Here is a 23182-nt window from a genome sequence, read left to right on the forward strand (position 1 = left end):
CATATGCTTGGAACTTGAAATTGTTAATCTTAAGTTTCGTTCCCTAAAATTTGTTGGGAGCATCATTAATCATCATCAGTTTAAAATCCTTGCCAACAAACCTACATCTTTGGTGGTGAAATAACTTCTCTTTTTCTCAGCGCTATGAAGTCCCCCTGGTTATCCTCGCTGATAAAGGAGAGGTTGCCAGCTGGGAGATTAAGGAGACTCTCAGCATCTTGATACCTGGAGAGAAAAGATGACAAAAGAGTCTTCAGTTTGATGGATGTTTCGTGTGCAGGCTTGGAGTTTCCACCCCCCACTCCCAAGGGCTCCTCAGCCCGAATTTTGACCTAGTCTCTTAGATTGTTGCATTCGGCAATTCTTTATAATAGCCCCCAAATGTTTATTTTGTTGCTTTGTTGCTAATTCCTTATCTTTATAATTTTTGGGAAGACGTTTCAGTAAAGGGATGTTTAAGACTTTTAAGACAAATCCATGTGTAGAAGTATTAATTTTTTAAATCAGTTTTCGTTTCACAAAACTGAAATAACAGTTAAAAAATTCAACCGAAAGGGCTGATTATGGTAGAGGAGCTTTTTATGTCACCTGAATTACTCTTTCTTTCTTTGTACCAGTAATAGCTTGAATATAATTATGCATTCTCTTGATGTCCAGTGTTTGATTACAATCTTCAGAATAAAGTATTGCTATTTGATTTTTGTTCGCATAATCAGTTGCTTATGCTCAAAAACCCCTTAGGTCTTTCAGATCTCCTGGATCAAGGGGTGCATGCTCGTAGGCCAAAGACTATGATTCTGCTTCTTTTCGTCATCCATTAGACTCCCAGGGCCATCTATGCTTGAGTTAAAACATAAGGATGGCGATTTCCTTCCTGTTTTTTATGTTATCGGAGCGTAACTGGGAGAGGGTCATGCCCCCGACTCTTGCTCACATTTGAAGCTTCATCTGACCTGCAGTTCTGAAGTAATTAAACTAAACCCGAGGCACTGAGTTACGCCATTTGTAGTTTTACCCTGAAGAACCAAAATCCCCCCTCTGTGTTTCTGTGCCGATTGATCACCCTCCCAGCGTTCCTTCTGAGAATCCGTGCTGGCTCCTGGACTCAGGGGCTTTGCAGTCATCTCTGTATCTTGTCCAATGAAATCCAGCTCTTATCTAATGAAATTTTCATGACGGAAATACACCAAATAATCCTTGTATTGAACTTACCGTAAGCATAAAAATGATATTCTCTACATCTAAAATTTAGGCTATTTAAAAAAATGTTTGTTTATATGCATGAGTTTCTTTTCTCCTTTTTCTCATGTCCTCATCTTTTAAGAGGTTATTGTTGTTATTCTTTTTCTGTTGCTTTTTATCATAGCTAAGCAGTGTTTACACTGAGATTAAAATATTTACCTTTTTGCTTTAATGTATTTTGCTTTCCTCTTGGCCCTGGAGTGATCCCTTTTGAAAATCTCATAATGTTGTAACTTTGGTAGTGTTTAGCACTTAAGCTAAATCGACCAAAATAAGTGATTCATCCAAAAAATTAATCTCAGTAATGGTTCAAATAATCTTTAATGTTCTTGATTATCTTTTAAAATAATGTGTGTCCGTCACATCTGCTGTTCTTCCTCATTCTGTAGATGGATATTTGAGCGTTTGCTCATTTCTAATATTCATTCTGTTTTATCACATCTACAGATTACCCCCCTCTATGATGTGCTCTTCCTCCAGTCCAATGCAACTTATAAATTATGGATAGCAGGACTCAGGAACTCTACTGACCAGTCTTTCTTTCTACTTACTATGAGTATAAAGGAATTCAGCTTAGGTAACTGACAAAATCAGACTTAGAATGTTTCTGAAAGAAAAAATCTTCAAAACCTAGAGCAAGTTTATCTCATGAAAGAAGTATCTGCTATAAACCATGCTCCGTAGCAAAATTTTGGATTTTTGTTTTTCTTCGAATGAAAGCTGAAAAAGTAATTGTTCCAAATTCTTCATTTAGCGATATCTGTGTCACTAGCTGTCACATGCAGGCATGTGATTATTCAGTTTGGACATGGACAGTTCATTTCTCGTTGTTATCAGTTACAAAAACGTAACTAAACGGCCTGTACTTTCAAGCTGAGAATGAAATGTGTTTTTGTTTGTTTGTTTGTTTTTTACAATTTTTTCTTAAAATTATAGCATTTAAAATGAAAAAAATCGGTCACAATAGAATTGCCATTGAGTAATAGGCACATTACCACGTATGTATGTTTTAGAGAAACAATTGTGGTACTTAGAAGTATCTATGTTAGAAAACTATATTAGGTTTCTGTAAAACTAATGTGGATACGTGTATTTTTTTCTCTGTGGTATTGAGATGCTCGTGACAAGTAATTTAGCCCTGGGTTTGGGAAAGTAATGTCATTTTTCCTTCTGAGCTCTTTTTCATCTGTGTACATCTCCTAGGAATAAGTGAAAAAAACTTTGTGGACCTAAAGAAAAATGAAAGAATCTATGTACATATTATGTTTTGATGTAGAAGAAATGAAAGAGCTATTATAATGGAAATCATGAGAAAAGGCTATTTCATTTTAAGAGAAAAAAAGTTTTGTGATTTTTCTCTTTGCGATTTGCGTCTCACAGTAGGCGTGTCTGGTGGAGGCTTACTGCTACTTTGCATGCAATACGAGCAGCTCATCGGAGCATGCTAGCTGAAGGTCTGCCTTACCTGTTTCTAATCCACTATTTTTACTAAAATTTGTTATGTTGCAATTTATATCACTGCATTTTTATGCACAAGACAAACAGTTGTAAAGCGTTTTCAGAGTGGTACTTTAAATTATACCTTTGTTTTTTTGGTGCTTAGAAATGTAAATTGAATCACACATTAAAGTAGAGTAGCACGTTTTCACAAAAAAGGGAAGAACTAATGTAAAACACGTTTAAAAGAGTTTTGCTTGTTGAAGCTTTTCTCTAGCATGTAGTTGATACTAAGCTTGTTCTGACGACACAATGAATGTGTTTTTGTATGTTTGTTGTTCACGTAACTCCATTCAGAACAATGAAATCTTTAGAAATAAGAGATATTTTAAAAAACGTCTTTTGAATACTATACAGTTAATATTTTCTCTCTTTTCTTTATGCCCCCACAGAAATTCATGATGAAGGTAAGACATTGGATCATCCGCTATACATGTAATGCTTTGTACATTTTAAGTTTGATTTAATTTTTGAATTCATGACACTTTTCTTCACATTTTAAAGGTTTCTAAAAGTTAAATCAAACTTTGGTACTTTTGAGTTTAAATAAATAAATCACACGGTTAGATTTGTTAGCTTAACAAACATGTTTGACATCTTTGGGTCACGTTGTAGCACAGTAAGTTTTATTTAGCCAATGTTCGGAATTTTTCCATTGAAACAGATTTTTTTAGTAGCTCTCCGTTTAGAATCGTCACCATGGGGTTTACGTTGGCCGTTTAGTGTTCGAGCACTTCTGCGTGACTACAGTAGGAAATTCTTACCCTGGGAATTAGAAAAGGCTCCTAGAAGCTACTATAGAATTAGTTACTCCAGGAGAAGTGGAAACAATTCAACTCCTTTTCATTTCTCAACCAAATTAAAAAAATACTTTGAAAGGTTTTAGAATGAGACAGACTAAAACAGACTAAAGCACACTGGTCACGTCCTTGAAGAAAACGTAGTTGGAGAGGAGATGCAGAATGTCACGATTGGGGACAAAACGTAGAACGTTTTTGTTTCAGTTTTGTATCATCAACATTTAATTTTTATCTTAAAAGCTGAGAAGCGACATCGAGAAATTTGTCATATTCAGTTAATACAGGCCAAATGTAAATTAAAACTGCAAAAGAATTTCATTTCAAAAGATATCAACTCTGAAGAGTGTGAGATCGCAATTCTGGTGTGGAATGAGAAGGAAGCAGAGTGTTCACGTCAGTCCCGCGTGCTGTAGCTCAGTCATTCATGTTTTACGAGACCGAACCTGGAGCGTGTGGTGCCGACAAGTGAGTCTGTTCATTCACGTTAAGAATTTGACAGTTTGGACAGGACGACAGAGCAGAACAGTAATTCGAAGCCGTCTATCAACAAGGACGCAAAACATTTTCCAAAATTTCAAACGACTGCCACCGTTATGTTTCAGCAGAAAATATTATCGTTACGTTGAGAAGAGGGGACATCGATGTCTCATTTAGACACATTGTGAAACAAGGGTTTTGGTTGGAAAAATTTACAAATAGCAGCAAGACATAATCGTTTTCTCTCCTTGAAAATATTAATAAGTAACTAATAAGATTCAGGTTGAAATATTCCGTTTTTCTTGCTCAGTCTGCGTTCACCGTACTCGTTTAATCATCTCAAACCCCTACCCAGTACCACGTCTCCTTCCCCTTGGAGAAGGGCGAATGGATCTGTTAGTTGCCTGGAACACAGTCAGGATCTTTCGTGAGAGCAGATTCATATCAAAATCAATGCAATTAGAAAGAGGATGTAGAATCAGTTCAAACCAGGCGATATACCTTAGGATAATGTAATTAGGCTCTGAATCCTTTTAAGGACAAGACCAGAAGCCTAATGACTTGTTTCCACACAGGCACCGGACCCCCTGGGAAGGTTAGAGTTTGATGAAGTGGAGGATAGACGCATGAAATTAGACTTTAAACCACTTAGAAGGAGACGGATGCTCACCTTTCTTCAGCTTTCGCCTTCCAATCCCGATCTGCTTTGGGTTTTGTTCCCCGACAGATGTCTAGCCTCTTAGAGCCAGACAGAGCTTCTTTGTGGCAGGGCTGTGTCCACCGTAGGTGCTAAACAGTGATTGGTTAGTCCTGTCACCGCCCTGATCTATCCCTCAGGAGACTTTTGGTTAAGACACCATCACAAGTAAGCCCTCCAGTGCCAAGTGGCTGTCTTGATGTTCAGCTGGCTTTGTCAGCCGGTTACTTTGTCCTGAAGGCAGATTTCCCATTGATTATTATAACCTCCTGGGAACTGGGTAGTGATTCGCTATTGAAGGTGGCAGGGCTGCCATTAGGGACCCAAAGGAAGACCAAAGGCCAGGCTCAGCAGTCCTGTGCTGTGCACATCTGCGTGGCGAGGCCATTCTCAGCTGATGGGAAGACTTACACATGGACAGACGTTTCTGTTTTTCTCCCTGAAACAACTCATTGCCCAGATATTACTATTAGTATTTGAAGGTAAACTTAAATGTCTGAGTACTGTGAAAGAAGTTCTCTAAGGCAAATGTATTTTTGTCGTTGTCCATTATTTTAAATTTCTGCAATGTAGCTTAGTGTTTCCTGCAGTAATGCATGCTTCTTTAAAATTTTGTTATTATTATTTATGCCTACAGCACCTGGTCTTCCTAGTGGTCTCCCATCCAAATACTAACCAGGACTGACCCTGCTTAGCTTCCAAGATCAGACATTGGGCTCGTTCAGGGTGGCATAGCCGTAGACCACGGACTGTGGCTTTACTGGGGTGCAAACCCAGGACCTTCTGCGTGTAAAGCAGATGTGCTAACCGCTACACTGTGGAATCACATCCTGTAATGCCTGCTTTTAAGAGTCTATCCTTATACGTCTAAGATGGCATGTTAGGTTGCAGCAGGCAAGGGTTATAGAAAAGTTCTCCCGCAGAGTCTGATTTATTAAAAAAAATTCTTACATAATAAGGGCTTGGACTTATGAGAAACGTCCTACACTGATTAACATAACATTTTTGTGCAAAAAATGATTAGAAAAACAGAAAACCTTAAAATAGTTAGATGTTAGTTTTAAATGGCAGTAATACTAAAGACATGTTAATAAGCAAACATATAGTATAAACATGTATTTAACAAACACGGAGCCAAAAAAATCTCAAACAACAGAAACACAGAGCCAGGAATTTCCATGGGTGTGCAAACCTCTTTATTCGATCTTAGCATTACTGTTCTCGTTTTATGTATTATGCTCTTTTGCTGTTACGTTTTAAGCTTGTGACAGCAATACCTCAAATGCAGCTGCAATGATCTAATTTCTCCCTCTCCCCACAGAGAAGGATAACAGATGAATAAATTATGCCTTATTATTAATGCATATTATTCTAAATAAATGTAAATGTAGAACATCTACATCAAAGCTTTTATTTATAATATGAGTCCCCTAATCGGGGAATAGGAATGCCTAATAATAGTAAGTTGATAATAAAATGTTGCTTAGGTTTTGTTTGAATGTGTTCGGAACTTTTTAATCACTTATGGTTCATGGGTTTTTTTTTTTTTTTTTTTTACTCTATTGTGTAACGTGAACCCTGAAGGTCATCTCAGCGGCAACGAGACCAAACCCTCACAGAGATCTGAAAAAAATTTTAACTGATACTTTTTAAAAGTGCAGTCTTACCTTTTATTACATGATGCTCGACTCTGCAGTGCCAGATGTGTTTAGAGGGAGGGGTTTGGAAATGGTTGTTGTTATTGTTGTATTTTTTCTCTTGAGAGAGTGACAGCCCCTTGTAGATGGTGGACTGCATAGCAGCAGGAGCCTGCGGGAGTGTAACAGAGCTTTCTCAGGGGCCCAGGTTCTGCAGAGGGACCCGGAGGGCTGGTGACTCTCAACTACGCCACAGGCTCACCCAGTCATTGGAGCGGAGCTACCTGTGCTGGACTGACAGTAGCATTTTTCAGGGCCAGATAGGGCCTGAGTCACAGTTGGAAATGTACTTGAAAGACATGTAAGTTCCAGGTAATAATTTTACTAAAAGGACCTGATAATCCATCAGATAGTTGGAGGTATTAAGAAATACACAAAGGATTGGATTAGTTCTTAAATTTCATTTTCTCTGCTGATGGTTTGCAAATAGTTCGAAGGAAATTACATGAGATTCACTACAATTGTTGAATGAATGAATGATTAGTTTTCAGAGAATACTTGTTCTCAAGGCAGAGAAAACGGGCTGTGAGCTTGTTCTGCCTGATACCCTCGGTGTCAGGAACTGTGTGCCTCTCAGGCAGTAGACACCCAGTAAATATTTTTCGAATAAATAGCAAAGTGTTTCTCTTGTGTAGTATTTAACGGAGAGTCAGGAGGACTAGTTCAAGTAGAGGTGGGCTTCATGTGAACTGAAGGTTTATTTGTGTTACATGAAATTTAATTTCCTAATTCCCCTTTTAATTGGTGCAATCGAAAGCACCGCCTACTTTACCCCTGTTTTAGATTCCGAGGAACAATTAACATGTTAACTTGCAGAAACGCCAAGGTTATTTCCTCCGAAGTGATCTCGAAGGCAGGCCAGCCTCCGCTTGCTGCCTCATTAGCTTGACTGACTTATCTGGTTGGCCTGGCTCGCTTCCCAGGGCTTATGCTCGCATCATTGTGCTCGTGGGTTTAGGCCCGGTGGCTAGAGGGAAAATGGACCGTTCCAGAGGACTGAGTTACTGCCGCTTTGATATGTCTGTCGCCAGCAGTGACAGTCCGCTCACTGAAATCGCTTGGGCAGCCCACAGCCCACCTGGAGCGGGATGCTGTAGCGCCTTGAAGGAATAACCCCGGCGGCAGCCAGCCAGCCAGTGTTTGGGACAGCCGCCCTCATAAAGTACCCGCGGTTCCCGCCACCAGAGGAAGCCCATAAATATTCACTTCAAACAAGGATCCGGCCACATTTAACAAGAGGGTCGGCATGGTCGACTGAGCCAAAAAACAGAGAAGAACCAATTGCCCTTTTGGATGCACCTCCCCCCGCCCCACAATTCTTTTGATAAATGTTTGTTGAATGAACAAGGTACCCAACCTGCCCAAGAGTAGAATTTATACATTTTATTTTTTCTGAATCAGAGCCCATTAGAGAAATATTTAGAATGACAAGTTAGAGGGAAAGTACTATGACCTGTGACAGAAATTATGTTCACTTTGTGTCGCGACGCGATTAGCAACAAAGTTAATTTAGTGTGAATTATTTGCATCCTTTTCCAAGAGTTCCGTTAAAACTAAGTCTGAGGCATAAATTAGCATTTAAGTGGTGAGGAAATATCTAATATAAGATCTATAATTGTCTAATCGTGTAAGATCTATAGTTGAAAAAAATTCAGACACTAAAATATCTCCTCTTAGCTTAACAAGTTTGAATATAGACACATATATATATTCCTATAAGCATATGAAATGTGTAGGCAAGCTTCACAGTAAAAGGAACGCTTAATACCTTTTAGTTAAATTTTCATTTAAAATATCTTGTTTTGACTGGTATTACTGTCAAGTGTTACTCAAGTTCAGCTGGATTTCATAGTTTTGGAAATAATACTTTTGGTATGAAAAGTTAAGCTCCTCTCAGAGTAACCCAAATCAGACAAGGTAACAGGTCGTTCTGGTAGGCCAGGACACGTCAAATACGTCGTAGCAACCGACAGCGCTCCCTAAGAAAGGCCTCAGTCTGAAGAAGAATATAATTTCGCAAAGGAGCGTTTTCCCCTTTTTTCTCAGTATATGAAAAAGAGATTTTCCCCTATTTAAAATGCAGTTTTCCTTATAATTTTAATACCTTTTAATATCTATTTGAAGCATCATATGTAAATAAAGTTCTCTTAAGAAATTATGTAAAACAGTAGGGAGTGGATACCTTTTTAGTAAAAGAGGTACGATAGAGTTGATATTAAAGCACTTTATTCTGCACATCGTAAGGTATATATAGGTCGATATCGTCAGTCTCACCCTTAAAACCCGCGAGGACCTCCTTTTCCTCCGGGGAAAGCGCACACCCCTCGGCGTGGCTTTCTGCACCTCCCACGGTCTCCCGGCCCAGTTTTGGGGATCCAGTTCGGTTTCTGCCGGAGCCAGTGCTGCGGCCCGGCTCCTTTCCTCCCCACATTCGGGAGGGTCACCCTGGCGCCTGGGCTGGCGCTGCTCACGCGCCCGGAGCCTGCCGTGGGCTCTCACTGCACAGTGTTCACGGGGGCTTCGCGCCGAGAGCTCGGGTCCTGTCCCCGAGGAGCTCGCGGTGGGGGTGGTAAGGCCGGCACCCCGGGCTCCTGGGGCCGTGAAGACGGGGTGTACCTGGGGCCGCAGGAACCCCTACGGTGCGTGCTTGCCGAGTGGGCTCGCTCTTCGGGAGCGGGACGCGGCGCCTCCCGGCTCAGGCGTCTGTCTGCAGCACCGCGGGGTCTGTCGCCGCTCTTAGGTTTTCCTAGAGAACAAGACAGCAGTTATTGCCTCTGTTACCTGTGCTCTTTGGGTTTTCCTTCCTCGCCGACCCTTTCCCCTCCCTCTGCAGACTGCTCAGGGCGGCGGCCACCGGACGCTCCTCTACGGACACGCCATTCTGTTGCGCCATTCCTGCAGCGGCATGGTGAGTGGCCCTGGGTGCGGCGAGTGAGTGGCCTTGGGCGTGGCGAGTGGCCTTGGGTGTGGTGAGTGGCATGGCCTTGGGTGTGGTGAGTGGCACTGGACGTGGTGAGTGGCACTGGGCGTGGTGAGTGGCCTTGGGCACGGTGAGTGGCGTGGCTTCGGCTCCTGGGCGCTGTGCCCACCTGCCTGGGCCTCCGTGACTGGGAAGCATTGGCAGTGGCATCTCAGCGATGGCAGCAACGAGCCTGGACACCCGGGTTCGCACTGTCCTTGTCAGCTTCGATGGCCTTCAGTCTGTCTTTGCATGACTCCTGTTTTTAGTTCCTTAACTTCGGCCACCAAGTTTTAGGAGAAGCGTTAATGGTCAAATAAGATCTAGTTCTCATTTCTGACTTTGTTTTAAACACTTTATTTATTAAAGAATTAAAGTATTCTTACTGAAAGATAACAAAAAAATACCTGCGAATTCCACTGTCAATTTTCCGCTAACTTCGTTTCCTTCTTAACCAGATGTTTGCTTCTCTTTTCCTGTATCAGCTCCTTCTTTCTCCCAGTTACCCACATGAACCATTGGGCTATACTTACGTATACATTTTATTCTTACGTGGATAAAATATGTACAAATATATAAAAGTTTCATTCCATTCTTCTAAAGCTTCATTATATTATAAAAATAATACATATTCTATAAGATTTGGGAATTAAAGTAGAAAAAAATCTTCATGATCACATTCATGAGAGAAAAACTCTTGGGGATTTTAAAAAATTAAAAAACTTTTCTTAAAAATTTTCTTCATAATTGAGATCTTAATACATAACCAAATTTGTATCCTGATTTTTTAACATATTATCACAGCTTAAGCATTATACATGTTATTTAGATTCTTAATCTAATTTTAGTGAGTACATGATAGTCCAATATCTGGAAATAAATATAATTGGCTGTTCCTTTTAAGAAGGAGATAATTCCCAAAATATGTAAACTGCTCCAGGGTAGGAGACTAAGCATAGCCTCAATACTAATACACACACATACACACACACACACACACACACACACACACACACACACACACACGCAAAAAACTAAATCTCCATCGTGAATATTGATGTGACAAGTCTGATTAATGGAATTCAAAAGTACATGAAGAGAAGTACAGGAAAAGTATGGATATGATTTTAATGATGACCTAATCATTCCTGTTCATCACATAAATATGTCAAGTAAGAAAAGTTATCACTTTAACAGGTGATAAAAAGGTTTTAATAAAACCCAACACCTATTTCTATTAAAAACTAAGCATTGATGATTATTTTCTCAACGATGAAGAAAATGTCAATGCCACATCAATAGCAAACATAATTGTCAAACACTGAAGCCGTTCTTGGCAAAACAGAAACAAAGACAAACTAGAACATGCCATTAACATTGTACGGAAATCCTGGCTCTCATAGCAACTGTGAAATAATGTAAAAGAAGACACCTTAAAAAAAGTGGTTGGAAACAAGAAAAATAGATAAAACCTGTTTGCATACAGCAATCACACATTAGAACTACATAGAGACAATTCCATTATCAGTGGCAATCAAAACCCATAGACTGCATGAAATAATAAATGTGAGAGTCTTTTTTTAACGAAAACCACACCGTACAGAGCAGGCAGGTGAGAGCCTGGGCGTGGCCGGCAGACCTGGTTTGAGGCTGCTCCCCTCACCCCGTCCAGCCTTGCGTGCCCTGCTGACACGCTTCGAGCTCCTAATTGCATCTAAAAATGTCATTTATTCATTTGATGAATATTCTTCAGCACCTGCTGTGTGCTAGGCACCGTTCTAGGCACTGGATAGAGTCGTAAGTTGTCCAGTTCCCGCCCGCAGAACTTGCTCCCGTTTGGTGGGGTAACTGTGGCATCCGCCTCCCCGTCGCTGTGGCCATCCAAGAATGTTCAGTTAGGAAAACGTAAGAGGAGGGAAAAGAGGTGAGGAGATGATGGAGCCACACGCGTGTGGACACGTGACAAAACCTCCTTTCAGTCGGGCGACAAGCTGCGCACCCACAGCAAATCTGGGCGCGTTTCCGAGAGTTAAAAATTAAAAACGAAAATGCAGCTGGGAGATAAAAATGAATAGTTTTCACATTTCTGTTTGGGAGAAAGATTTCTAAGCGTCAGATCAGGTTGCTCGTGGCCATCACAGCACACGCGGTGGGAGGCGTGCAGGCATGTCCCCAGCTACTTGTCTTCACGTGTCCCCAGTCTTATGAGGGGAAGGAAGACCGCGTGTCCTTGATGACGTGACTCCTGATGGATGCTGGGGGAGAGGTGGCTCTTCTGCCCCACGGTGAGACCCTGGGCTCAGCGCAGAAGGAGCCGTAGTCAAAAGGAAAGACGGATATAGCAGAGATAGACTGACACCGAGCTACGTGTCAGAGTCCGACATAAGGCTGTAAACGTTTTGTGACAGCGACCGATTCTGTGTCTTTTAGTATCTGTGCTGCTTGTCCACCTCCCGGTCTTCCACTGATAAACTGGCCTTCGATGTTGGCTTACAAGAAGACACGACAGGTGAGTCCCGCGGCCCACGCCGACACTGCGTGCCGAGAGCCATGGCGGGGGGTGGAAGGAGTCACGAGGCCATCAGGTGCATTAGATGAACGTCCTCATGGGCGGAGTCAGGAAAAAACGACTTACTTTCTAAGGAAAGTGTGTAATGGAAGCAGGAAGTGCGCATTGTTTTTATCGCTTGTCATGACCACACGATTAGCTGGATATTCAAACTAAACTTCAAACCTTATTCTCGTGATGGATTTGGATGGAAAAACAGAAGTAGTACTTGCACAGTGTATAAGTCGTTTTCATACATTGAGATGACTACAAAATAGTCACAACAACAAGGCAATCCCTCTTCCTGCACCCAGATCCCTTATGCTGCTGCTTCTGAGTTACCTGCCTGGATCGGAATTAAGCTCAGAAGGCAGATTTCTCTTCCCTGTTTATCGATGTATCCCAAGCTACTAAAGCAATGATTGACAAATAGTAGTGTTTTATAAATGTTTGAGTGAATGAATGAAAAACTCTACAACTCTAAAAATGTGGATTGAGTGAATGAAGATAAGGAATTCTGCAAGGCGACATTCGAGTAACTCTGTAGTTTGTGTAAGAAAAGCAGTTCAGGGCACAGATTATGATGATCGTTAAACATGCTTAAGAAATGTTATTTGCTAATTCACCTACTCATTTATGCAAAATGAATTTTTGTTGAGTGCCAGAGCATTGAAAGCAAAAATGTTGGTGTCTGGGGAAACCCAGGAAACAAAACATGAATGGTTCTTGCTATTATGGAGCTTACATCCTGGCACTGGGAAATTAGGAAGAAGAGAAAAAAAAGTGTTTCGGAAAAATAATAAAGCTGGGCAAAGGGAGAGAATGAAAATGATTATATCATATCAGTAAAACCTTTCTCATTTTTGGATAGAACTTACATTTAGGTGTTAAAAGGAACTATGAAACAGGTTGAAGAATTCTATGCTAAGTTTCTATCTTAGGTAATAAGACTGAAGAATAAAGAATGGATATATAGTTTATAAGGATTATGCTTTACTTGTTCTAGAAGAAATTATTTGATTATACATAGATCTTTTTATTACATAGCCTTCTGTAGTAGTAGAATTCTTTTATATTTTACCCTTAGATTAATAGAAACTACCACATTTTAAAATAACAAAATAAAATAAGGCACAGGATAGAAAAATGTAGATGACAACAATTGCACCCATTTCAAATCAGCATCCCTCAAAAGTACAGAGTTCTTTAAATTCTTATAATGCAACTGTCACATCACAAAACCCCAAGTCTTTTTAAAAATCAACTGGCGAAAAACTATTACAGAGAACAACGTGAACAGTGTCCTAATGTGATTGTGTCAAGGATGAAGCAGGGCCACATGAGTGGCCTTCTGTTGGCATAAATAAATATTGTTTTTAAGCAATTCTTAGTGGGAGAGAAAGACACCACACTTCTCAAAAATGTCACAACCAGTTCTACGAGAAGCTTTGCACTTCAGTATGTCTTTTCTTAAGCTAATTCGGCCTAATTCTTTTGATTTTCACCGTCTAAGAGATTAATTTGCATTACAGTTCACATTTCTGAAGGTTGCGTGAAAAGGGCAATTTCATTTTAAGGAGACTGATTTTGAAAACTTACTTCATTTCCCTCTTTTATTTTGGAGTCACTGGTGAAGAAAACCGGTTTTAAACTGAGAGGCATATCTGTGTTTCGCTTGCCCCTGCACTGCAGGTGAGGCTTGTTGGTGGACCATCCACCCGGCCTCGAAGCAGCGGTCGGAAGGAGAGAAAGTTCGAGTCGGAGATGACCTCATCTTAGTGAGCGTGTCCTCGGAGAGGTACTTGGTAAGTGTGGGAAGTAGGATCATGGACTTGGTGATGTGATAAATGACAGGTCAATCCAATCATCCCTTTGAAGTTCGGATTGAAAATTATCCGGGAAAATTGCTTATAAACAAGCCTATGTATATCTCTGATGATTTATAAATAGCTCCCTAAGTCGGGGAATGGTGGGGCGTGTGCAAGTGTGGCTCACCAGGTTTGTTTTGACAGGCTTCCCTTGTGCCCTTGATCTTGTTCATGATATTGTGAGAGCCTGTTCTTGGATTATTTTATTAATAGCATGTAAATGCAGTGTAATCAGGAATTCAAAATTCCATGGACCTTATTTTGCATCCGATGAGAATGCTGCATAATGAGGTTGTGGTTACCTATTTTGATATTTATGAAAGCGATTATTTGAGAAACACTTACCGTGTTGGAAAAGAGAAAAGAGACAGACAAAGAACAGTTCAGCGTCTCATTGACGTTGCATAGTTTCAGAGGGTAGGGGCTGGAAATGGGAAAATGAAGAAAAGGTTATGTTTAACCAATGAAGGCATATTTTTTTTTTTTTTAATTTTTGTGGTGAGGCCAACATATATGTAATCGAACTTATTTAGTGAATAATCATATACAGAAGTTCATAGATTGAAATCAGTGGGAGTGTGAAAAGATGTGAGTGCAGAACACTTTCTATTTCAAGATTGAAAAAGTCATTAAAAGTAAAATGGGCTATTATAACATTTACATGAATACCAACTCCCAAAAATCCCAGGCACCATAGTGGACAATGGTCGAAACAAAAATCAGAAATCGAGCGTTGCTGGTTAGGCCCGCGCCGTTCACAGAAAGTGTATTCCCGTTGCCATCAATCGGCATATTATTTGTGTTTAACTGACTTAGGGTGAAGTAAGCGGTCGGTACCCTTGGCTCTGTGAACCTGGAAGTCGGCTGGGTTCGGGGTGTTGCAAGTCCGGTTTTGCCGACATCTAGTTCCAGCTCTGACACATTTCGAGGGAAAACGGTTTGTTTCCCTTGCTTTGTGGAGGGAGGATGATGAAGATGGGGAACTGGCGAGAGGCGCTCATGGGGTGACAGGCGTTTGAGGGGCGTCTGACGGGCGGAGCTGCAGGGAGCCCTGGAGCCTGTCTGTCCTTTAGTCTCGTGACCCGCGTGGGTGCAGACAAGCGCCACGCACATTTCCAGGACAGTGCGCCCGTGACAGCTTGTCGAATAAGCGTCTAGGAAGCCCTTGCCCTGCGTCTGTGCTGGGATGTGTTCTGATCAAACGATACACATTTTGAGTTCTAGTTTTACTTGGAAACCAATCGCAGTCATTGCAGTATTATTAATTTTTTTGCTATTGAGTAGCGTGAGTTCCTTGTATATTTCGGACATTCACCCCTTGCCGGATGCATGATTTGCCGATATCGTCTCTCATTCAGTGGGTCCCTTTTCATTTTGTTGGTAGCTTTCTTGACTGCACGGAAGTTTGTTAGTCTGATGTAATCCTGTTAGTTAATTTGTGTTTGTGTTGCCTTTCCCTAAAGAGACTGGTCCAAAAAAATATCGCTAAGGCTGGTGTTAAAGAGCTTAATTACTGCCTGTGTTTTCTTCTAGGAGTTTTATGATTTCAAGTCTTACATTCAAGTCTTTAATCTGTTTCGAATTTACTTTAGTATGTGGTGTAAGATAGTGGTCGTTTCATTCTTTTGCGTAGAGCTGTCCAATTTTCACAGCACCAGTTATTAAAGAGATTGTCTTTACCCCACTATATTCTTGTCTCCTTCGTTATAGATAAATTGACCAAAAATGCATAGGTTTATTTCCGGGCTCTCTATTCTGTTTTGTTGATCTACGTGTCTGTTTTGATTACTATAGGCTTGTAGTATACTTTGAAATCAGGAAGGAATGTTATAGCCATTATAGAAAGCAGTATGGAGGGTCCTCAAAATATTATAAATAAAATTACCATACGATCCAGCAATTCTACTTCTGGGTATTTATCCAAAGAAAATGAAAACACTAATTTAAAGAGATATAAGAACCTCTACATTCACTGCAGAATTGTTTACAGTATCCAAGATATGGAAGCAACCTAAGTGTCCATTGCTAAATACACACACACACACACACACACACACACACACACACACAGAAATATTTTCAGCCATAAAAAAGAATGATCTCTTACTATTTGCAACAACATTGATGGACCGAGAGGGTACTATGAAAAGTGAAATAAGTTTGACAGAGAAAGACAAATATTGTATAATTTCACTTATATGTGGAATCTAAAAAACAAAACAAACAAATAAACAGATCGAAACAGAAACAGTCACATATATAGGAAGTGATTACCAGAGTGGGGAGGGGTTGAGGAAAGGGGCCGAGTAGGTGAAGGGGATTCAGAGGCACAAACTTCCCGATGTAAAATAAACAAGTCATGGCTCGTAATGTACGGCGTGGGGAACATAGTTAATAATACTGTAATAACTTTGGTGACAGACTGGAACTCAATTTGTGGAGATCGTTTGGCAATCTATATAAATGCCAGATCACTGAAACTAATAGCGTATTGCATGTCAAGTGTAATGTAATTCAATAAAAAAGATGGCTTTAGCAAAGTAGCTTAAATATAAGAGAAACGTACTATGTAAACTAGGAAGACATGGCTGAGTAGGTATTACTGACCGTAAATCCACTTAAGACTCAGCAAATGAGGTAGAGCGTATAAAGCAGCTTTTCCTTGTGTCGGGAAGATACACCTGATCCCGTGTGCAGAAGTTTTTATGCATGGATTGGATCGCTTGCATTGGAAGCATTGACTTTTGCCTAATTTTCTATTGATTAGGTCACCTATAGAAACAGTCAGAGGTTTCAAGATCCACGAAGACATTACCAAGCTGACAACTGTCTGAAAGTAAATTAGGGAAAACAGAACTCTACAGTCTAAAGAGTGATAAAAATGCTTAAAAGGAAAAAGCTATTTTAGGATTCATAAAAACTTACTCTGCCTGTCTCCTACGTACCTAATAATTTCTAATAAGAAATACAAGGTGTTTTGATTGCATAATGATATGTTGAATTGTCTCAAGCTGCATAAAAAATATTGATAACTAAAAAGACAGGATCATGAATATGTTCAGTCCATTTATTGTACCAATCAAGGTATTTTCAATTGATTTGCCTTGACCTTTTTTCTCGCTGCGTCTCAGGCAGTGGAGTCACAGAATATTACATTCAGAAAGAGCATCTAGTCTCTGCCCCTCATTTTTTCTCAGGAGAATAAACAATGAAGCCCAAGGGATGATGCGTCTTATTTATTTGTGTCCCTGTCACCGGATAATTCACCCAGAGCGTTGCGTCACCAAGGCCAAAGTACCTGACCCTTTCTAAGAGATAAATAAATGAGTAAATAGTCAATGTTTCAGAGAAGGGTCGAATTCAGATATTTTTGAATTTTTTTGTGTGCCGTGGATCCCTTTTGCAGTCTGACCCCTCGTCATCATGGTTTCAAATACAGAAAATAAGTCCACACAGGATGACCAAGGACACTCGAAGCATGAGCGCGCAGCCCAGGTTTCGAAGTCCCGAGGGGCGATTTATCGGGTGCTGTCCGCTGCTGAGATGCTGCACATTGTCCTGCCCGTGGACCAGCGGCTTTCTGAACGTCGAATGCCACGGGCCCGACTTGGCCTTGGTCTTACCCAGATTTTCCTTTGCTGTTTAAGCAGCAGTAGTAAGTGGAAGCATCTAAAGTGGTTATGTTGAGAGGATATTTTCTTGAGAAGAGTGCATGTCGTTTAGTAGTTCACGTGGACCTCCCCCACCGACCGAAGCTCCATCGTTTTAGGGCTCTGTCGTATTCATTGTTTTTCGCCTCCCAGAGTCTCCTCGTTCCCCACAGGAAGAGGCCTCCGCGTGGGCCGCCTGCTGCGCGCCTGCCTCTCGCTTGGTTTCTGAGTCGGTGCCCTGGGCCCCCAAAGACGACACTCCCTGCTGTCCTTTATGTCCCTGTACCTCGGCCCCTTTGTGTGAGCCTCCTCCTTGTCACACCGATGGCCTTATCAGAGCCTCTCAGGGGACCGGGGCGTGTGTGGGGGGCGCAGGCCAGTTACAGTTCGGAGGTGTCTGGCGCATTCACAGCGGAGCTCTGCCACCGCGTCACAGTGTTGCATTTCGTGTCTCTATGTCACTTTCTCTTCTGAATGACAAGTGCCCTCGGGGAGGGGCGTGTGTTTTATTCATATTTAGCACCATGCTGATGATAGTATAGTCAGTGAACCATGAAGAACTAACGAGCGATGAAAATCTACTTATCATAATATGGCATAAGCTTTCACGTGAATTGGAAAGTAAAAATTTAAGCGTTGTTATTTTGAATCATCCGCTCATGGTTTGGTAAAATCCGTATGGTTTTATAGAGATACCGTGTGTGCGTGTATGTATGTGTGTGCACGCTATTGTTTTGGCCCAGGTCATCGAAATAGGTATATTTGTGGAATAGCTTGAAATATTTTTTAGGTTTACACTTTGACTTTAAAGGTTTGGTTCTCCACACACTCGTTTATTAAATAACACCGCTGGATGCCAGGGGTACAGCTGCGAACCTGAGCCAGACAGCTTACGAGAGGGAGACCAAGAAAAATACACGAAATTACATTGCGTCTTGATAGCTTTGAAGGAAAATGTATTTTTCTTGTTTGTGGAAGCAGAGGGCATGATTTATTTGTAAACAGTTAAAGAATTTTGACAATAAAGGAATCTCAGCTGGGATTTCGCGTAAGGCCAGGCCGAGGGGCCGCGGAGGCGGTGAAGGGCGGACAGCTGGCTGCCATGAAGGGGCATCAGCAGGTTATCGCTAAATCAGATAAATCAACTGGTAGACTTTTATTGATTGGAGGAGTTACTTATCAAATAGCTACAAATATGTCAAATGTCAAACATTTCTTTGTTTTGTTTGTTTTTAAAAGAGAGAGAGTGAAATACCTATTTTTGCTGGTGACTTGAGAACAGGATCTTTAGGTAAATGGGCCCAGAGGGCGTGAAAGGCCTGGGGGACGCGCCAGAGGGATGACTTCTCGCTGCCGTGCTCCCCACTCGGCCCGGAGGGTTGGGTCTCTGGGAAAGGCCAGGCACAACGGAAGCCTGAAAGCCTCGTCTGCCGTCAGCACGGAAGTGTTGCAGAAACGCTCGGGCAGCACCGGGGTGTTTACTGAGATGTCCCCGAAAAGCACTGGTGTCTCTGTGTGTTTTCGAATCCCCGGAGGCTGCCAGGTCCTGCTTAGCAACATAAATGACATTCGACAGTAACATTCCAGAGTGGTTACATAACTTTGCTTTTCTTTAAAAATCATTGGAGAACTCATATTTTCTGGCTCAAAATGTATAATGTTATTTTAATACATTTTTATTTTTAAGAAGGAAAATCTGAAATTTGTAACACTGAATTTTGGGGGACATGTGTCGTCCTCGTTTTAGAGACCTGTTAGGAGATATCGCCATCTAGTGGCTCTTGTGTCAAATTGCAGCTGAAAGTCCCTAGAGGACCCAGTAAAACTGAAGACAAAACACTGTCGCACTGTGACGTGTAGAAAGCTTATTATAGTCCTAATGGTAAGTGCCCACTATCTGTACGGTTTTGTCCATCAATGAGGCTTAAAGCAAAATCGTCTACTTAATAAATTTGTTTTAGTGTCTTCATTTTTGAGTGACAGGCTGGAGTGGCTGTTCCGCGGGCGCGTGCAAGCCTGCGATGGCAGGGCTGAGTCGCTGGGACGTAAGAAGACTTGCAGGAGCCTGGAGTGATGCTTCGTTTGCCTCTCCCGCAGCACCTGTCCTACGGTGACGGCAGCTTACACGTGGACGCTGCTTTCCAGCAGACCCTGTGGAGCGTGGCCCCCATCAGCTCAGGGAGCGAAGCAGCCCAAGGTGAGAACCCCACCCCGATGAGGGGCCCGTCCTCGATGCGGACCTGACAGTCACCTTTGGAATTGTGATAATGAGCCGACTGTTCACGCGAGCTTTCCGTGTCACGCTGTTGTCGTGTAGACGCAAGTCCTTCAAGCCTCTCGTTTACACTGCTGTTCACAAGTGACGTTTGTGTTGATTTATCTTTATTTTTACGCTATTGTCAGCTTTAGCTTTGTGTGTGTTTCACGCGATAGCTTACTAGGGGTTGTTTCGGCCTCAGGGTATTGGTCAGTCAGACTAACTTCAAGATTTCTCATCTTCGGGGAGGGCAACTTAGGGCTGGACCACAACGGTGTTTATGCGTCAGGGTATCTGGGAACTGTCTGCGTTTGCTCTGCTTATCGTCACTTGCATAGGTCCAAACCTGAGCCTATCCATACTCGTATGTTTAATGAAGGATCTTATGGGGCTGAAGTTGTGCTTTCTAGTGGGAATGTCACAAACTGTGGCACTTGGGGACCCAGGGCTCAGAGGCAGCAGGCTGGTGGCACCATCTCTCTCTGCGATTTGGGCCGAGAACTAAGCCTTGCTAGACTTCTGACTTTCTGTCCATGGAAACGAGAGATTGGACCCGGGGATTTGCCTCCTGCCAGCATCTGACCCTGACAGTTCGAAGGTGACGGCGTTTCGATCCTTGCAGGGTATCTGATCGGTGGCGACGTCCTCAGGTTGCTGCACGGACACATGGACGAATGCCTCACTGTCCCTTCGGGAGAGCACGGGGAGGAGCAGCGGAGGTGGGTACTCCGGCTCGGTGCCTGGGCCGTGCATCTTCTCGCCTTGATGTAATCTTTCAGGTTAAGGACATGTCTGTTCAGGCCGTTAACATAATAGACAGTGGGCCCCTGACGGTCATCTGTCTCCTGAAGTGACCCAGTCGTTGGCCTTCTCAGAAGTTTCTTTCTCATGTTTTTGTTACCTATCAATAGAATTGCTGAGAATTTCTGTATAATTTAAACATGATAAGAAGCATGGAATTAAACTCAGTGAGAGGAGTGAACATATTGAACTAAACTACTTAAAACTTCATTAAATGTTCATTAGTTTTGATTAATTGTCTTTCTGGGACATTTAGTCTCAGATTCAGTTTCAGTCAGAGTTCTCGATTTGCACAAAAGTTTAGGGCCTTTCTCTATTACCTCCCGTTTACTGACATAGATAATAGAATTGATCACTTTCCCTAATATTTCGTGTGATTATAACACCTCTCTCACGTCACTGTCACTGGGCATTAGGCCAGGATCTCTCCACGCGGAGACTCGCGGGGAGGGAGCCCAGCCGCCTCTGAGGAAACCCTCTGCTCTTGACCTGCGCCCAGTCGGGGGGCTGGGCCCCGCCCTCACTCGGTGGAGGAGCCAGCAGCTGTCGAGGGAGCATCCTTTTGGTTTTAACAGCTGGACGTTTACATTTTGAATTGGAGCGTTCGGCGGCCTTGTCCGCCTCTCCTGGGCCTTAGGGGATCTGCATGGTGGACCAGTGTGTTACTGAGCGTGGCAATGACAGAGCAGAGGCCCCATAATCCTTTAGATGGCTGGTTATCACTGCGGGGGAGATGAGGGCAGGTTTCAAAGGTATTTTAACATCATTCTGAGTCCACTTCCCCGCTGCATACGTGATGGAGCGCCCCACCCCACCCCCCGCCCCACTGGTGTTATTCCTGATGTGATGCTGATAATTTTCACGTCACGTCGACCTCAGTCTGCATTCAGACAGCACATCACAGCTCAGCAAGAACACACCCCGGGTGCAGCATCATCCAGCGGCGAGATGAGATTACACTGGACACACATCGTGGCTGGAGGGTGAACATGAGTCAGAAGGAGGCAGCAGCCTAAGCTCGGTGCTCAAGAGAGCTGTGCTTGCCTCGATTGCTCAGGGAGAGCGAGCAATTATTCGCATATAATGGTAAAAATAGTTCTTTTATTTTTATGTTTATAGAGGACTTTATTACTTCCGATCTTGGAGTATCATTGCGTAGAGAACTCTGTCTCCCTCCGTCCTCACCCTTTGTCACTTCAGTGCCCCGGGGGACTCGGCGAAGGCACGGGACAGCGCAGCCCGGGGGAGAAGCACGTAACGATAACCTAAAAATGTATTTTGATTCATCTACAGTAAGACATACATATAATTTGACGTTTGGACAGTGATTCGGAAGCTGGACCCGTTCCAGAGAGATGTTTCTTTTTCCCGGTGCCCTTCTTGTCTTTATGGCCTGTCTGCACTCACTAATGCTGTCCTGTTGTTACAGTTAAAAACTAAAGTCAAGACAAGTTTGTTGTAAGTAGTGGAAGTGGTTAAGGACATGGCCAGAGTGACCCCTACTTCTGAATAATTTAGGGGCAGTTCGGTCGTGAGTGCCGTGTCCCTAAATGGACTTGCCGACCTGCCGGGTCCTGTTCCAGTGACAGTTATCGGATGTACGTGATTATAATGTAGCGATCGAAAATGCAGCTCAGCGACGAGCTCTATAATTCTAGGAACCGAAGGAGTCATCTTTAACTTTCTCTCAACGCTGGATTTGAACGTGTATGTGGTCACGTTTGCATTCTCATCGGAGTATTAAGAAAAAGTCTCAGCAGGAAGAGCATGTCGTGTCATTTAATTAAGTGGAATTAAATCGGAGAATGACATGTACTGAAATTAGACTAAATACGTTTTCTCCCCGTCGCCCTCTCGTGGACGGAATCCTCACACGCTCTCGAAATCCAGCATCTCTGTTGTTTTATTTCAGGTTTCTCGAGATTTTTCCAGGAAGACAAAGGGCTCTAAAATTGCTGGTATACAACTTGTCTAAACAACGACAAAAGTAGAAAAGCAATCTACAGAACTTACGAGTCGGGTGGAAAGGAGAGACACATTGAGCACTCACCGTAGAACCGTGATTTCTTAGTTCTTACATTCAGATAGTGAGAAAGAATGAATCAGGGAGAAACAGGTTCCAGTGCTTGTCAGATGCAGCATAGCATTTTAATTATTGCTTTAAAAATAAACTTTCATTCTGGAGGCTTGGAATGTGGTTGCCATGTTCTAGGCTCTGCCCCTGGGCTACGTCCATCTGTTTTTATGTGACCGTAATAATGGATTAAAGATGCACCGTCTGAATTAAGTACGAGGAATATCATTTTAATTAGGAGGACGTCACTGGAATTATTATTCAAGATCTGTGATTTGGAAACCAGCACTAGGGAACATTTTTCTGAGAAGCATTACTTGCATGTTAAAACGGATTTTGACACACAGCTCATAAGTGGTTTTGTTCATCCAATAAGAATTTATGGAATGGCTATCACATTGTGGGTCCTGGGGTTATAGTAGTGTATAAAAAGCTGTAAAGTCTCTTTTCTCTAGAGGGGACATGTGACAGTAAAAACGTAAGTGTGCTTATTTATGCACACACGCACACCCACGCGTGCATAGATGAATATGCTAGGTGATGAGAGCTTCGGAGAGAAATAAAAGGAGAGGAAATGGAGAATGTTTATGTTTGCGTATGTTGGAGAGAGAGGGA

The 23182-nt window shown here is 42.2% G+C and overlaps 1 protein-coding gene and 1 pseudogene across 1 annotated transcript in view; one reads left to right on the plus strand and one right to left on the minus strand.

Moving 5' to 3' along the window:
- RYR2 (ryanodine receptor 2) overlaps positions 1-23182 on the plus strand; it is a 535670-nt gene that overhangs the window by 225702 nt on the left and 286786 nt on the right. Inside the window, exons 4-9 of the mRNA XM_039850351.1 lie at positions 3132-3146; positions 9244-9318; positions 11800-11878; positions 13610-13722; positions 19533-19632; positions 20315-20411. Of these exons, the coding sequence (XP_039706285.1) occupies positions 3132-3146; positions 9244-9318; positions 11800-11878; positions 13610-13722; positions 19533-19632; positions 20315-20411 (479 nt within the window). The remainder of the gene's footprint in view (positions 1-3131; positions 3147-9243; positions 9319-11799; positions 11879-13609; positions 13723-19532; positions 19633-20314; positions 20412-23182) is intronic.
- Positions 5342-5456, minus strand: LOC120592649 (uncharacterized; annotated as a pseudogene).

The sequence above is a fragment of the Pteropus medius genome, unplaced genomic scaffold, assembly GCF_902729225.1.
Source record: "Pteropus medius unplaced genomic scaffold, Ma_sr-lr_union100, whole genome shotgun sequence".
NCBI classification, from domain to species: Eukaryota; Metazoa; Chordata; class Mammalia; order Chiroptera; family Pteropodidae; genus Pteropus; species Pteropus medius.